This window comes from Synchiropus splendidus, chromosome 12 (assembly GCF_027744825.2).
Source record: "Synchiropus splendidus isolate RoL2022-P1 chromosome 12, RoL_Sspl_1.0, whole genome shotgun sequence".
Taxonomy (NCBI): domain Eukaryota; kingdom Metazoa; phylum Chordata; class Actinopteri; order Syngnathiformes; family Callionymidae; genus Synchiropus; species Synchiropus splendidus.
The window spans coordinates 20,188,106-20,205,193 of record NC_071345.1 but is presented as its reverse complement, the minus strand read 5'-3'; the positions used below and the strand labels follow the sequence as shown (position 1 = coordinate 20,205,193).

The following is a 17,088-nucleotide window of genomic DNA, read 5'->3' as shown; positions in this document are numbered from 1 at the left end:
TTGCCTGAAGATTTTCCTCGTGATCAGAGTTAAAAAAAACCACCATGAAACAGATTTATTCATACACATTTACATCCGCTCATGCTTTTATGTTTTGTGGAGGTATTTCATAAACGTAATGCTTTCCACAGTCTCTCACCCTAAACCTGAACAACCAAAACAAATAGATAAGATCTCCCCACAAAGCTTAAGGTTGCAACAAGTAAGTGTGTTTCCAAGAATTGGTCACCACAAGTATAGCTATACAATGACCACACGCATGGGTTTGTATCGCTATCTGTGTGGGGTCCGCTCATTGCAATAATGTCTTCCCCAGCCTCTTACCCTAAACCTAACCATCCAAAACACATGGCTAAACCTTAACCAGGACGCCCAAACTTAAACCTAATTATAGTGACCCAGTTATTTTGAAGACATCCTCCTCAAATTGAGGCCTTACCTTGTTGGTCCGGCAAAAGGGCCCCACAAAGCCATAAGGGCCCACTAGGAGCTGTTTTCCCCAAAATTGGACCTCACTAGGATAGATATACTTAAACACACACACAACTAACAGTAGATCAAAACTGAGGAATATTAGGTAAAATGTAAATAACCTGATCAATTATTTGGTCAACTCAATGACTTCACCAAAAACAGATTCAAAGCTTTTTATTGTAAACAGCAAATTTATTGAAGCATGCTGTGATACAAGCCATCAAAAGACGAAATGACAAAATGGTGCTTATAACATATAGTACATTGGGTAAAAACACAGGACACAGGCTAAGGAAGGCGTGCGTGCCCTTGGTTGACGTCAATAGATATATCTGCACAAAATTTAGAACTGTGAAGGTAACTTCACCTAATGTGGCAATGACCAGGATTTTTGTTAAGAAATAAATTAGCAAATGGCTAAAATTTTATGGAATTGCACACCATTAGACTCCAAATTATTTTGTGTCAGGATTATTCCCTGACACGGATGATGCTTTCATGACTTCCATTGGAGAGAAGCAAAGCAAAATATGGAGACGTTTATTAAGCAAGGAACTTGAATATTATATATATCTTGTATAAAACCTATATTTTTGTCTTAAAATTATTGAGCAGCCTTTGGATGAATAATTGTAGCATGATGATTATTTTTTAGGCATGTGTCTGCGTGGTTATTCATTCAAAATATGCAATAAGCTTTATTTTCTCTGTGAAAATTTTAATAAAAATGTTTTGCCAAAAAAGCATTAAGTAGTAGCATTTCACAAGAAAGAAGAAGAATGCGTGCTAAGCTGGGAGTCAAACAGCCAACTCACCTTTGAATCATGTTTACAGGCAAGTCTTGCTCTTAGTTGGAAATTCATGTTTAACTTCACTCATAATGACAAGTGAGAAAGGATGCCACATCTTATATAACTGCTCGGCCTTCATCAATGAAATCAAGAACAGCTGGATTAGCCTCTGCTGAGTCGACCGACTTGACGGACCCCATGCTCGCCAGGCCATGGTTCTCCACATATTTGTGCAGAGTGCTGTAGAACTGGCTTTTGGTGCTGAACTTGTAGAGGGAGGAAATCTTCTCCCAATCTTCCTTGGAGGGAGTGAAGATCTGTTCCGGTGGGATCTGGCTGAAGAAGCTCTTCAGGTTCCTTTCAGCAAGTGCCTTGGAATGCTTACTGGTGTACTGGTCCATGAGGCTAGCCTCCTCTTGGGCATACGACCACCAGAACTTGAGCTGCTGGTCACTGATAGGGGAGGTGCACCGGGCCAGGCAAGTCAGCAACACATTGAAGAGGATGAGGGAGACGATCACCAGCCAGCCAAGAATCTGATGGACAGTGAGCATGCAAAGGGCCTCTTATTCAACATGAGTGAAATTAGTGCTTCTTTAAAGAAATGCTTATACAAATATTCTCAACTTACATTATATATTTGAATACTGCCATTTTGCCAATTGGCTCAAAAAAGGAGAAGTTCCATCTGATTTAATGTATGAAGTTAATGTCAACTTCCTGTTTCAACATGTGCAGCCGAACAGAGTCTCAGGCCAAAGAAGGAAGTGAAAACATTTTTGCTGTTCAACAAATGGCACTCACAATGAAATACACATCAACATAGTCAGTGGTGAATTAAATATGTGCCGTGCAGTATAATCCAGAAATTAAGATGCAGGTTCTGTTGCTGAAATGTATATGGCCAGATTGCTATTAACAGATATAGTCTTGCTGACATATCTGATACTATATATATGACATAATCAAGTTACATTCAATTTGAATTTGAAACAACACGAAAAAGAAAGACCAATCTGACCTGAGAGTGAGCTCTGATGATGATGAGAGCCTCTTGGGCATCAGAGTCTGGAATGCAGGGAAACCTCCTCAGACAGTCTTGGGTGGAGTATTCAGTCATTTTACGACACAGCCTCTGACTCTGTTTCACCTGGATGGTTTCACTCATAGCACACTCATAATAAGTGCCGCTGAGCAAGGCCACTGCGATCCAGCTGCAGGGGGCCACAAAAGCTGCGCTGCTGATACGGAAAAAGTTCCACATGCATGTTGAGGTCCTCCTCCTACTGCAGGACATGTTCTTGCACTGGCACACGCCTGTCACCAGTCGCCACATCTTTGTACTGACTATGTATCCCAGCAAAAGTAGGGCAATCGCAGGCACCAGAAGGAAAACCATCCCATACCAGAAGTTCAGGCGATTGCAAGGACATTTGAAGAGCACAGATGAGAAAATCCTTTCTCCCCAAGCCGTCAGCAAAGAGACGCATCCAAGAAAAAAATTGGATTGCTGTTGTTTGGCAAGGTTTAGGAAGAGAGTAAACTTTTCCATTTTGACCGGGTGGTGTTGGACTCTGGACTTTTCACTTTCATACTGACACACTCTCCCCCGCCTCGATGGGGGCGGGGGAGAGTGTGTCAGTATGAAAACTCATTTTACCAATGAGCTGAGTTACTTCAGTAACCGCTCGGTTTGTAAAGCATGTGACAGGATGAGATTAAACTCATGAGCATAATGATGTACATACGGTCTATCGCCACATGGTGCCGCTCTAGAGAACATGCTTGTACAACTCTGACAACAGCAATTATTTTCCTGACAGTAACAACAGCTGTTATGACAACGTGTTGACCTGAGGGACGCAAAATCAGACAATCAAATGAAAAATATTCAATTGGCTATGCAAACAGCCAACCGATCATTTGTTCAGCTTGGCAACAAGAACTTGGTCCTGCTGGAGACAAGACCCCTTTCCATGAGAAAGAAGAAGTCTGCCAAAGCTGAGAAAGAGCTAGGGTGAAAGACGGAAGACGTGAAGCATAACACAGAGCAAAATGTAATCTAACTAACAACTCTATTTCTTTCTAAACATGACTCTAATTTAACATGCATGCGTGTTTTTTGAATTTGTATTGCTATCTGTCGCTTTTGATTCTTTAACACAGACATCATTGCAAATTATGTCACATGTTACACGCATTCTGAACTGCTAATATACCCAGAGGTCTATTTGTTACGCCTCCAGACCAGTCGATGGCGCTGTGCCACCGCCGGCCTCTGTGTGCAGCAAACTGTCATCCAACCATTGTGAAGCATTTGGTTAGAACAAATCCGTTCAGATTCTGGCGACTTAATTCAATGTGTAACACTATTATTCTAAAGTTTCAAAAATATATCTACCGGTCTCCTGTTGTTAAGTAGAAGCCACGCTTAAAGTGTCCGTTCTGCTCAGAAACACAGCAGAATTGTCCTTGAACGAGCCTCAGAAATGGCAGAAAATGCAGGTGAGGATGGTGCTATGCTAGTCCGATAGCCACTGCTAACCAGAGTGAGTTCTGTCTCTAAACTCATGCACTGTACCGCCTTTGGGTTTTACCTCTATTTGGTCATCACTTCGTCAATATCATGCCATCGTGTACGTTGCGCGCCAGAAGTTCCGCGCTTGCCTTTGCATTCCTCAGTGGGGTTTTGACCTGTCGTGTAGCTTAGCAGCAGAGACATTAGCTGATTGAATGTTCATGTTCAACTGTTGTTTGTCCTCTCAGTATTAGTCAGACATCAAGATTGATGTCCTTGTAAGTTGCTTGTGCACTTCACGTATTTACACCATTGCCACAAAGTCAGTGAACGTGAAACTTCTGGACTCGTTTGAATTGGATAATGCAATGTCTTAGAACTGCAACATTTGACCTAAGCGTCAGATAAATATGATCGACTTGGCACTTCGCTCTCAATGTGAACTCGTTCTGTGTCCCAAAAGAACAAAACGATGCGAAGCACGACAACTCACCACCACCACCCGGGATCACAGATCAGGAGAAGGAGATGGCAGCCGGTGCTTATGAAGCGTTTCAGGTAAACGTTCACGTCTTAATATTAAACGTGCTGCTATACCTCTGAAGGCATTCTTGGCAAACAAAAACAATTGTAATTTTAATTGTATTTTTTGCTTGTTTAGCTTAGTATAGTTAGCGCACGTCATATTTTCTCCCACAAACTGCCCTCTTTCATTTACATTATGAAATGTTCAATCTTGACAAATACATTACATGCCTAAAATCTAAATATCGATGTTAACTTCATTAATGTTCTAACTACGTTGTAATAAGATGACATACCTATTTAGTTATTTAAAAGGTCGAATTTTAGCTTTTTTTAATGGTGTCTAAATGATACTGAATTGTGCAGAATCTTCTCTGTTGAAAAACTCCACAGCATCAACTTGAAAACTCTCCCAGTTCACTTACTCATTTCTATGTTAAATCAAAACTAAATGAACAGCATCTCATTTAACTGTTCACTTTTTGTTTGACTATTTAATTATGCCACATTTATTGATGTACTTGAAATATTACTTGAATCATGTGTGTTATAAAAGGTGTTTCCCATTACCAATGTGGAATAGGTGAATAGGTAGTGTTTAATGAAAAGGCTCCATATGTTCCATTTCATTTCTACATCTAAGATACAAGAAGAAATAATTAATAAATTAATGGTTTTACCGTGATATCATATGAGTGCATTTGGATTGAATAAAGAGTTGCAATTGAATTGAATTAAATTGACGTATTTGTAGATAATCACACTCACCGAGTTATGGAGCACCGTGTCGGTGTGCAGTTCATGCCGCCAGGATACAGATTAATGCGTGTGCTGTCAGTGGTGTATATATAACTACTGGTAGGCCAGAGTTCCAGGGTAATTTATTTATCACCAATTATACTCGTCATTGCTGATTAATTCATGTGTCTGTGATGTTTGAGCCCCGTGAATTTCTTGTGATGGTGACATGGCTTCAAACCTAATAAGCCATAACAATACCGTTTTGGGATGAAGTATCTTAAATCGCAGTAAATGCTTAAAAGGCACGTTTTCTTCTTCAAAGTGAGCAGATTTCTGACAACAAAGTCATACAGTCAAGTGGACCAATCAGAGCAGTGCACTGCGAGTTGGGCTCATCAGAAGGCCATTTTCCTGCCTTTGTTTTCTCCACGTTCATAAGTTTGCTTTAGCCTGGAAAAGGTTACATTTGCACATTCTGACATTTTTGGAAGCTACAGCTAGGCTAAAGCAATTTTCTGATAAATATTGATATCTGTCTGCATTTTAGCTGCAAGCATTGCTTTATATTCTTGGATATTCTAACAGTTTGCAGTGACTACTATTGTTGCCTTTAATGCATGGTCAATGATAAAGCCTTTTTGTTAGCTAATGTTACTCATCATCGAAACTGGTCTTTCTCTCCCATTGTGATACTCACACACAGCCTAAGGTATAATTTCATAATAATAACTAAATGGGTATCCATCAGTTTCGGTGCCTTAATTGTCAAATTAAGACTGGAGCTTGTTTGTTGTGGAAACAGATATTGATTTGAATTATTTCGACATCGACATCACTTTTTTGGTGGCAATACTAAATTAATGACTATGATAAATATTGCTGGTTGTATTTTTATTTTATTTTTTTTTACTTCTCTGTGTCAAGTTTTATGCAATTATATTTGCTTTGACTTTTCAGGTGATGTTTTACTCTATTTATCGACTAATTTCTATTCCATCAGCTTTGTGAATTTTCTTGCCAGTTCAGGTCACTTATATTCTTCGTCTTGACTCTCAGATGGCTTCCTCCACCTCAACCTATCTTGATCATCTCACCCATATCCTCTTAATGTACCTCACAGTGCTCCTATGAACCTCAGTGGCTGTCCTCCTCCTCAAGATGTATTTGTAAAAAAAAAAAAAGCTCTTTAATGTGTTCAAAAATGTAGATTTCTGTCTGCTATTTTTCCATCTTGTGAACAAATGTATATTTTTCCACTGATCTATTTTTTTCCCAGACTGCCAGGTACGATGAATCCCTCAAACACCTTGCTGCTCTCCAAGAGCTAACCAAAGCAGACTACAAGATTGCTATGAATAAAGCTGTTGTTGAGTTTTACAAAAGTGGCCAGACCACCACTGGAGCCCTGAAGCAGAAGCTGCTTGCAATAAAGAACCAGGTAATTTCAATAATGCTGTCAGTAAATGTTCCCATGTGTTCAGTGAGGCTCTTAATTAATGTCATGCCATCCCATTATTGATGAATGGTCGTATTTAATTTTGTATTTAATCGTGTTTAATTTTGTGAAAGTGTCAGTCCTCTATCCGAGTGGTTTAATAGGGAATCCCCAGATTGACACATGACTACTCAATTGTCTGATCAGGTACACACTACTGCAGAGGATGTAGATGGTCTGGACGATGTGGAGAATAGTTTGCTGTATTACAATCAAGCCGTCATCCATTACCACATGCGACAGTACTCCGAGGCCATCTCTGTCGGGGAGAAGCTCTACCAGTTTCTGGAGCCATTTGGTATGGTTTTGCTTTGTTTCTGTTCCTATACATTTTAGAACATTTTTCTATTTTTCTGTCTTTAGAATTTCACCAACAATGCAGTTTGATAGGATAGAAATGGGAATTGCAGCATGATGACCACCTGCCCATTGTTTTATCACGTATCTTTCCACTTTGCTGACAATACAGTTGATAGCTTTTGATCTGGTCCGACAATGTTTGGCCTGGAATCATTGTTTAATTTGTCCTAGAAGAGAAGTTTGCTCAGGCAGTGTGTTTCCTGTTGGTGGACCTGTACCTGCTCACCTTCCAGCCAGAGAAGGCGCTCCACCTGTTGGCTGTGCTTGACAAGCTCTCAGTCCAAGGAGGCAATAAGAACAGCAAAGGGGAGGTATGATTCAGGAGCAGCCATTGCAATACACGTTATGCTTTTTCTGTTTTCGTTGTTACGAAAAATACAGAAAACAGAGCCTTCAATTAATGTGCTCCCTAGACAAACCCAAAGTGTCACACTTGAATCAAAAAAGACTGAAAGGAATCTAAAATAAATGTGTCAAGTTCATATCAAGAGCTGTGTTTGACAAATCTCAACTGGTCACAGTGCCGCATAAAATAAACTGATATCGGTAATGGAGAGTCTGAAACCCAGTTTCAATCTGCTGTTTGGTTATGGTTAGGGAACCAAAACCACCTCTGTGATTCCGACCGCATTTTCTTTTATTGGATGCAGTTCCCACATAATGCTGTACATTTTCAGTTTGTCTTTGGGTTGTGAGCAATCAGACTCAGTCCGTACTGCTCTGCGTCATGTCTGATTTAAACTGGGTTCCCGTGTCTACAATGTAAAAAAAAAGGTACTGAAAAGGTCATCTTTCTAATCTGCCAACATGATGAGGCTCTGTCTGGAAATCTTTCAGAATAATTTGTAGACTAGTTTAGACTAATCCGTTATTTGCATCATGTCGCACAATTGTTGAAGAAATTAGCTTTCCCCCTGAAGTATCAGAAATAAGAAAATTCAAAATACATAAAAATGATATACTGTTGAAATTCAATAAGATATACTAAAACTCCATCTTTTCTGATTTACTCCAGCTCAACAGTTCCAGCAAAGACATAGGGAGCCAGAAAGCAGAGTTCACAGCCTTGATAGAGGCGGCAAAGTCCAAAATCCACCAGGTAGGCTTCAGCATTGGATGATTTGTTCCATGATTTGTTGTTTGATCATTTCTTTCGTTTGAAGTACAAAGTCCGAGCCTACATCCAGATGAAGTCGTCCAAAGCCTGTAAAAGGGAGATTAAGTCTGTGATGAACACAGCGGGAAATGTAAGTCCTTGTTTCCAATGTGTTTGCCAAGACAAATTACGTCTTGTATGGCAATAGAAGCGAATTAAATACTATGCAACGTAGCTGCCTCACTGATGTCACCCAGTAGAGAAAGAACAAAACAAAACTCTAGATTAGCTTTAAGGAGGAACCCTCCTTTTGTGTCTGAACATTGGAACCCAGATATTCGCGACAGTAGCTTTTACTGTCGACTAAGGAACAGTACAGCAGACAATTCATATTGATTATTGTTTCATGTTCTCCAGTCTGCTCCCTCACTATTCCTCAAGAGCAACTTCGAATACCTAAGAGGAAACTACCGTAAGGCCATAAAACTGCTCAACAGCTCGAACATTGCGGAGCACCCTGGTCCCATCAAGACAGGTGAGGTTCTGTCCCGTAGTCACGAATGATTACTGGTCACGGACTGGTTACTAAAAAGGGTCTTTATGTGTGTTGTCAGGTGAATGTGTACGATGCATGTTCTGGAACAATCTAGGCTGCATCCACTTTGCAATGGGTAAACACAACCTGGGCATTTTCTACTTCAAGAAGGCACTGCAGGAGAACGACCACACCTGTGCGCAGCTTGGAGATGGCAGCAATGGTCAATGTGAGTAACATAATACTACACTAGCTGCTGACAGGCCAAAAAATAAGCCAATGAAGAATATGTGCTGTGATTGAGCTTCGGTCCCTCATCAATAATTGTAACAGACTCGCTGAATAGAGTAATTGTACATAGATTTTTGCCATGTTGGCCAACATAGTTTACTGTGTGATAAAATGGCGCCCCTCACACCTGCAGATCTTGAGTTATCAATCACAGAATGTCAAAAGAATTATCAAATGTGCATTCATCGAAAATAGCTTAAACAAATGCAATTCATTTCTGGATGAGAAAAATTAATTAAAATATGTTGGAAAACAATCACTACTGAAAGTGCTTTTTTCTGTAACTGTGATTTCAGTTTTTTTTTCAGAGACAATTATGCAAGTGATTGGGGTTTTTGTTTTTTTTCTTCTCCCCTTGTCATTTATTTTATGTCAGAAAGGGGCTTATTCATAGAATATTAAATATGATTTAAAAGAAATTCAAATGTTTTTCATTATAGAACCATAAACTTTAGGCAAGTAGCTTTCTCGAATGGGTGCAGTATTCTTGAAGTCACTGAGTTATCTGTATATATATTACATATTTCTGTGACAAATTTATAAATCAAGAGCTCAATGACAACAGAACGAAAATGTTTAATAATGTGAGATGATACTTGCTGATAATTGCACCACAAAATTCAATGAATTTAGTGAATTGTAATCATTAAAATGTAAAATAAATAATATATATGTAATATGTAATAAATCAATTCTGAGTGTTTCGAGATATATTCATCCACCTCTTTTCTTCAACTTATATCTGATGTGTTTTCTTATCTCTTAGAGGCACTGATGGTTAGACATCATGTTCCTCTTGTGATTGCCGTAATTTCCAGAATATAAGCCGCTACTTTTTTCTCTTGCTCTGAACTCTGCAGTTCATACTGCAGCGCAGCTAATATGTGGATTTTTGGACGGTGATTCAAGTTCAGAACATTGGCGAGTTTGTTTCAAGAGTCTGTCTCGATGCTGGACCTCGTTTTCATAAACTAGTTTAGAAGTGATCCTCATTTTTGCATTTTTAAGCCGGGTGCAACACTGCCCCCACAGCTTATAGACCATTGTGGTTTATGAACAAGATCTATTTTATTGGGTGCAACTAATATTCCGGTGTGGTCTATAGTCTGGAATTTGCAGTATTGACATTTGTTGATCTAAGATGTTGAGTGTAATGTGTGTTGTGACGGTTATTTTTTCCCTTTTGTCACCTCTGTTCTCCAGCTAAGAACTTCACAGGCATCCCCATGTGTGCACTGCTAGCTAACAAGCGCTATGAACTTTTGTACAACTCTGGCATCCAGTTGCTGCACATCGGTCGGCCTTTAGCAGCTTTCGAGTGTCTGGTGGAGGCAGTGCAGGTTTATCATTCCAATCCACGTCTGTGGCTACGGCTCGCCGAGTGTTGTATCCTGGCTAACAAAGGGGTATGACCACATCTACGAGAATGTCTTGTGAGTATTTTTAGGCTGCTTCTTTAAGTTGCTTTGTTTGGTTCGATTCCAGGGTTTGGAGCAGGAGAGCAAAGGTCTACCGTGTAAAAAAGGAATTGTTCAGTCTGTTGTTGGTCAAGGTTACCATCGCAAGATTGTGTTGGCGTCACAGTCTGCACTCAACACTGTCTACAGGTTAGTGTTATTTTGCAGCAAAGATCTCCAACAACAAATTACAGTTAAAATCAGATGCAAACGGTTCATGAAACATGACACAGCTCTTAAGGATTGCTCAAATGAAGACTGAGTATATCAGGAAAACAGCAGGATAATGTCTTTTAATGCATCCACTGAATCAAAGGGAGATTGTCAAAAGGTAAATAAAAATGCATATTTAGTGTCTCCTGCAAAAATAAAAGAATAACAAAATGAGAAAACAGTTCCTAGTGCTGGACAAAGGAAAATTAGTAACTTATTGATGTCCATCATTCCTGTGACTGTGATAACCCGAATGCTGGTTCATATGTACTCTGGATTTGTGTGTTGCTCAGTGAGGGCCAGTCGGCAGCTATCCCTGTAGCAAGTATGGAGTTTGCAGCCATCTGCTTAAGAAACGCACTGCTGCTCCTCCCTGAACAGCAGCAGGAAGTCAAGACGGAGAACAGCTCCAAAATGTCCACCCATTCAGGTAGCACTGAGAGCTGCAACGAGAACAGCGACACCTGCAGGTGGGTTATGTTTTTATAATGGTTGTTCATGTGCACGTTACTCTGTGATTCAGTTGTGTTTTTTGTGATTGATGGAGAGTCTAAGTAATGGAGACAAAATCCAAATCTATTGTTGAAAAAAATACCTCATTTCGTCAACATTTCTAAGTGATTTTCAATTATTAATAGCCGTGATGGCATTTTCAAAATGTGTTGTGGTGGAAGAGAATGTGTGCGGCATTGTTTGAGTGCAGAATAATTATGTCTCGTATGTATCTCATCACTGGTGTTGGTGTGACAGTGGGAAGAGTGCAGAATCTGACAAGTTGTTTCCTGCACCACCTTCATCTCCTCTAAGGAAACAGGAAGTTGAAAACCTCAGGCAAGTAAATTATTCTACGACACTCTCTGGCTTACAAGTTCTACTCATCAGTATGAATTATTTTATCAGCATGTCCACCTTGTCATTTACAACATATTTTATAATAGCAATTTATGAGATATCTTGGTCAGATTTGTTCAAATATAATTTATTATAATGCTGTGGGGTTATCAAACTTGTTCATGACATTACATGCCTGCAGTGATACAGAAAAGCTGCTCTGGAGTCAAGTACCGTTAATATGTTATTAAATAGTGCATTAAGGCAACAGGAATGTGTTGAAAAACATTTTTTTCTATTCTAATACAATTTAATCTTGTTATCGAATGAAACAATTACAATATATCTTGCTTCAATGAAATTCCGTTAAAAAATGAATTATAATTAGAAACATTAATATACTAATAGAACAGGATCCCCAAGCCTGTGTTTGTTTTGTTTGTTCGTGCAAGTGACAGATCAAATGTAGGAAAATAATGTTGAAAGATGATTTACTAAACACCCTTTATCATAAGACTGAACATCATAAGTGAACTCTAAAAATGGCTGGTCTAAATGAAACACAAAAAGAAACCAATACACTGCAGCTAATAAGGGGAAACATTTTTTTGGTTTGAATTTCCTATTTGAAAAGTACAAACTCCAGTGCTCATCGCAGCTTTAGATGTTTTGATGTTTCTAGTATGACACCATCATGACTGATCTGCTGTGGTCTGAAACATGTCACTGTGAACGAGTCCTCTCCTTTGTGATGCAGGTGCTCCATCCTAGCTTGCAGTGCTTATGTTGCCTTGGCACTGGGAGACAATCTGATGGCTTTAAACCATGCAGAGAAACTGCTGTATCAGCCAAAGGTCTCAGGGTCACTCAAGTGAGTCACTTAAAACTTCACTGAGTATCTACTCTTCTATCAGTTGTATCTTCACAATGTCATTACTCCGGCTTCACTCCCAAACAGGTTCCTGGGTCACCTCTATGCAGCCGAGTCCCTCATTTCACTTGACCGGATCTCTGATGCCATCGCCCACCTGAATCCTGAGAATGTCACAGACGTGTCCATGGGAGTGCTGAACACGGAGCAGGACCAAGGTCACCTTCTGCACACTGTGTCAATGTCATCTTTTGACAAACACAATAGTGACCCACATTTGCAGCACAGTGGAGCGAACACATCATTGTCACCACCAGGGGAGAGCAAATGAGATCATTTTGTCTAAAGCAACTCTCTCCAAATACTGTCTTAAAGGCATCTGCTGATGGACCGCCACACCTCTGACTGCAAGCTTGCTTTGTTAACCGTGTTTTTTTTCCCTGCAGGGTCGGAAAAGGGGGATGAGCCTGTGGAATCATGTAAGTGTAAAGGTCTCTTATCTTGCACTAAAATTGTAGAGTTGAAGTCTGTTTTGATTCTGAGTCACATGGCTCTGTTTTTCTCGTGCGAGCAGCAGGGAAGCAGACCCAGTTATGCTACCCCAGCTGTGTGACCTCGGCCCGGGCCATGATGCTCTTCAACCTCGGCAGTGCCTACTGCCTCAGGAGCGAGTACGACAAGGCCCGCAAGTGTCTGCATCAGGTGACCATCTCTTAAAAAATCTGCTTCACGTGTGTGCTACATTGAAGTTTCTGTCCAAGACGATGAAAAAGTATTAAACTATTCATTGTCAGTTTTTAAATAGATTTAACAGAGCTGTGTTTTGATTTGTGCTCAGAATTACTGTTCATTAACTCTTAGTTTACCATGTCTGTTTGAATTGTTTGAGGACTTCCTCAGAGTAAAGGTCAGTTCAGTCAGGGTTATCATTACCATTCACATTACCGGTGTCATTAACGTGATGTCATACATTAAAAGGAGCGGCTCTTCAGTAGATTATCTATCTCAAACATTGACTTATTTGTGACATCTATCATTCCCCAGCCCTGTGCTAAATGTCCTGCAGTAGGTGGCCTTCAAGTGCAGCACACAAAAACATTTCACTGCAGATAGAAACGAAAGTGTTATCTCAACACAGCACTGGGCTGTGGCAACTAAAATTGTCGTCGATTGGATGTTGGGCTTTCTGCTGATTTGTCAGAGGGTTTGTTTGTTTTTCCTCTTGGTACTGTGGTATTGGCCGGTCCAGTTCTTTCTCAACCACTACTGACCATCAAAAGTACTAGTAAAGTATTAGTTTGGTTGTGGGCATTCCTATGATACCACGCTCAATATGCTCTTTTCCCAACATCCACAGTAGTGCGCATGCTTTGAAGACTCGAAGTAGCAGGGACATTCATGGTTTGCAGTTATACCCAAGTCAGGGATATTAAGGCTGTAACCAGTGGCAGTGGGTTGTGTAGGTCCATGAGACGGACTTGTTGGATATAATTTGTCCACAGCAATATGCCTTCTGTCGGTCAGTTTATTGTCTATGCACTTTCAGGGTCACTATAGAGAAAGGTACTAGTAATTTGAATGAGCTAGTGAATGTGATTCATGTTGTGTTTGAAGGTTGTGGTGGTAGCAAAGTGCAATCCTTCATCCAATTTCTTCTGGACAATGTTTAGTGACTTTTGCAAGGTTGTTTAGTTGGTTTCTTCACTCTCAGGTGCTCATCCTGTGGATTATCTTCAGATGAAGACATCCACAACATTTGTGGTTGGGTGGATTTGGGGCAATTTGAAACTGAACTCTGAGCTTGTGGATCTGCCTAACATCCCAGGACCTTCTTGCTTATTCCCACATGCTTCTTTCTCTCATAATATACTCCAGCGTGGCTGCCGTGAGCTCTCTCACCCTCTGCATGAGACTTTCTGATTCATTTTGCTGAGTGTTCAACAAAGATTCTGATATCATTTTCTATTTCTTCTGGCAGTGAATACATCATCATGTCCCTTACTCTTGACAAACCTAAGACTATGAACCCAGGGTCTTGCTTCATTTTATCCTCTGGTCACATCACATGCTTGTTGTCCAGTGAAGTGTTTGCATGTGGAACTATTCTCAAGTTTCTCCTCTTGGACTCTCAGTAGTGAGAGGTCATGTTTTGTTACACATCATGTTCAATCTCTTCCTTTCATTTGTCGACATCCTCGTATCTTAATCTGAGAGTCTGCTTCATCAGCACCATTTTTCCTTCATCTCTGTGCACATCTGGAACAATTCTGCTGGGATTTGGTTGAGTGTTTCTCTCACTTCTTCCTGGGTATCATTCATTTGTCTTTGCACGAGGTCATTCAGTGCCTCTATTCCAGGGGTGCCCAAACTGGTCCACCAGGTACAGGCTTTGGTTCCGACCCAACTGTTACACTTACACGCAGCTTCACCTGTCAGGTGTCTGAAGACTGTAGTCAGTTGATGGTCCGTCTGGTGCTGCTTGTTTCAGCTGACACCAGGTTGGTTAAACAGTGCATGTTAAAGGGGTTTGAACAAAAGCATGCACCCACTGCGGCCCTTTCTGGAACACTTCAGACCCCCCTGCTCTGTACTCTTCATCAGTACAGACTCCCCCACCTTTCTTCCAAATGTACCTTTCCGTAGCTCGTCTGTTGCAGCTTCCAGACAGAATGTCTGCGCTGCACTGATGGTGTCTGAGTTCTTCCTAGTGCTTCCCACAGTGCCTCCATTATTGGTTATGACACAACAGTTGTTCTTCATTTCTGTGGATTTCATTAGCAGCATCCAGTGGCTTCAGCTTATTGTGGGCCTCTCATATGGTGCCTTCCATTTATCCTGCTGCTGGGACAGTTCCTTGAGCAAGAATCAATGAACACGTCCAGAAAATAAAAATGGAAAATGTTCAATATAGTTTTGGTTTAGTACATATTTCATTAGGTGATATACAAATACGTTGGTTCCTTTAAAGGCAGATGTTCCAGTGCTACATATTGACTTTTCACACTTCACAAGGACAATGCAAGCCTTGTACAGGTCACACACACTGGGACCTGGTCCTGGGACCTCCAGCTGCAGCACTGAGGTCCAGTTCTGAATGATGTGCTCTCCCTTCCTCAGGCCACGTCCATGGTCAACACCAAAGAGATTCCTCCTGAAGCCATTCTGCTGGGCGTCTACTTGGAGCTGCAGAATGGTGAGTGGTGTTTGCTGCAGCATTTGTCACCTGGCATCTGGCGTCCTGTGGGAACTGACTGGGTTTGTCTGCAGGAAACACCCAACTGGCTCTGCAGATCATCAAGAGGAACCAGCTGATGCCCACCCTGGTCCAGAGGGTCTCCCCGCCTGAAGCCCGCAAGAAAGCCATCCAGCCCATCCAGCTCCCGTCATCCTTCACACAAGTGCAGCGCAAGTGAGCCCCCATCACTCGACCCACAGCACAGCGCCGCCTGCTGCTGACAGATGGACTGAGTTCACACTAGCTCCAGCTGTCTTTTTAATTTTGAACTGTTTTGGCAATTAAATACATTTTATTTACTGTAAACGTGGGGAGTGTTTCACTAATTGACGGAATGTGAATTTGTGCTGCAGCTGTCTGTTAGAATGATTCAACTTGGATTAAGAAACAGGCAGATTACTTCCGAACAGCACCATCCCATGGTCAGCCACCCCCAGGCAACCTCTGTCCTTTCTGTGTGGGGTTTGGATGCTCTCCACATGCTTGCATGGGTTCTCTCTGGTCCCTTCCTCAGTTAGGATATTGAGATGAGGTGTGACAACTATGAAGAAAGGAATCTCTGAAGAAAGGAAATGGATGAACAGAAGTGTGAGTTGTCGAAAAGAAACTAACTGCTGCCTCCTGACGGCTGTCTGACTCTTAAGATGAGCCCGACAGATGAAACCACTACGTGCTCAGCTGGGAGTGCAGCCGCATCATGTCCAAATAACTGAAGGAAATGGAGGAGTTATGGAACCCAATAGAGAATATAGGTGGCAATGACGCATCAAAGTCAGCAAGAGGAAAAAAGACAACAAATTGAGAAGAAACAAAGGGATGACTCATAAAATGTTCTTTGGAGATTTAAAGAGGGAGATCGCAGTATTGAGCTTGTTGATAAAAATACAGCCTCTAAACAGAGGGTTATGAGAAGAGAATTACTTAGCAAAAACTAGTGTACTTGAAGTTCATTTTACCAAATATAAATACACTAGTATAATCCAGACCATAGGGTAGTAAGAATACTGTACACTAATTTCATACATATTTGGGCTAAATTGAAACATGTATTCAGTAAGTTTAAGAGACGCATACAACTACTGTACGTCGCCAACTAATGTCTACATATGGCATATGACAGCAAAAGGTTACACTCCATGACAAACAATTATTCAGTAATTCAATGAAAGTAATACTATTATATTACTATATACTGTTCGAGGAATTTTGGTGTTCCTTTGTCCATGGTGCGCTTCATAATCATGAATTTCGTGGATGAAAGACAAAACTTAATGCAAGGTTGCAGCGCAGGATTGTCCGAATGGTGGATAAGCAGCGCCAAGCACCAGGAGCATCAGTGCCAACACCAACCATCCGTCGTCATGAATGAAATGGAACGCTATGGAAGCAGACCCATGAGGACCCCATTGCTGACACAGCAACATAAAAAATGCCTTGTGGACTGATAGATAGATAGGGATAAGATAGAGCCGTCTGGTAAAACACACCAAAGTATTTTAGGTCGGAACATAAGGCCCAGGGTCAGAAAGCTGAGTTTGTGCCCAAGGTCATGGGTCTTCAAGCAGGACAATGACCCCAAACCTACTACTAAAGCACGTGGAAATGGATGAAAAGCAAGTCTGGATCTTCAAAAACCTGTGGAGAGAGCTTAGAAT

General features: G+C 40.9%; 2 protein-coding genes across 9 annotated transcripts; one reads left to right on the top strand and one right to left on the bottom strand.

The window, feature by feature from the left end:
- Positions 1-718: 718 nt before the first annotated feature.
- Positions 719-5,552, bottom strand: LOC128768094 (calcium homeostasis modulator protein 6-like). 4 transcript variants are annotated; one of them, XM_053880693.1, is made up of 3 exons: positions 5,077-5,552; positions 2,287-2,503; positions 725-1,801 (listed from the first exon to the last, which is right to left on the bottom strand). In XM_053880693.1, exons 1-3 carry the CDS (start codon positions 5,109-5,111, stop codon positions 1,382-1,384), a joined length of 672 nt encoding a protein of 223 aa, XP_053736668.1. In that variant the 5' UTR covers positions 5,112-5,552; the 3' UTR covers positions 725-1,381. The 4 variants fall into 4 exon arrangements, with proteins under 4 accessions (XP_053736666.1, XP_053736668.1, XP_053736667.1 ...); XM_053880692.1 differs by having other exon boundaries at positions 2,287-2,506; positions 5,077-5,551; XM_053880694.1 differs by having other exon boundaries at positions 727-1,801; positions 2,287-2,479; positions 5,077-5,550.
- cnot10 (CCR4-NOT transcription complex, subunit 10) lies at positions 3,558-15,739 on the top strand. 5 transcript variants are annotated; one of them, XM_053880685.1, is made up of 19 exons: positions 3,558-3,770; positions 4,247-4,341; positions 6,326-6,487; positions 6,692-6,842; positions 7,079-7,215; positions 7,920-8,003; positions 8,068-8,151; positions 8,418-8,535; positions 8,615-8,764; positions 10,030-10,232; positions 10,312-10,433; positions 10,790-10,966; positions 11,247-11,327; positions 12,085-12,198; positions 12,286-12,416; positions 12,645-12,677; positions 12,773-12,900; positions 15,316-15,391; positions 15,466-15,739. In XM_053880685.1, the coding sequence occupies exons 1-19, from the start codon at positions 3,755-3,757 to the stop codon at positions 15,609-15,611; spliced, it is 2,208 nt and encodes a 735-aa protein (XP_053736660.1). In that variant the 5' UTR covers positions 3,558-3,754; the 3' UTR covers positions 15,612-15,739. The 5 variants fall into 5 exon arrangements, with proteins under 5 accessions (XP_053736660.1, XP_053736659.1, XP_053736661.1 ...); XM_053880684.1 differs by having other exon boundaries at positions 7,076-7,215; XM_053880686.1 differs by lacking the exon at positions 3,558-3,770 and adding an exon at positions 3,914-4,061 and having other exon boundaries at positions 7,076-7,215.
- The last annotated feature ends 1,349 nt before the right edge of the window (positions 15,740-17,088 follow it).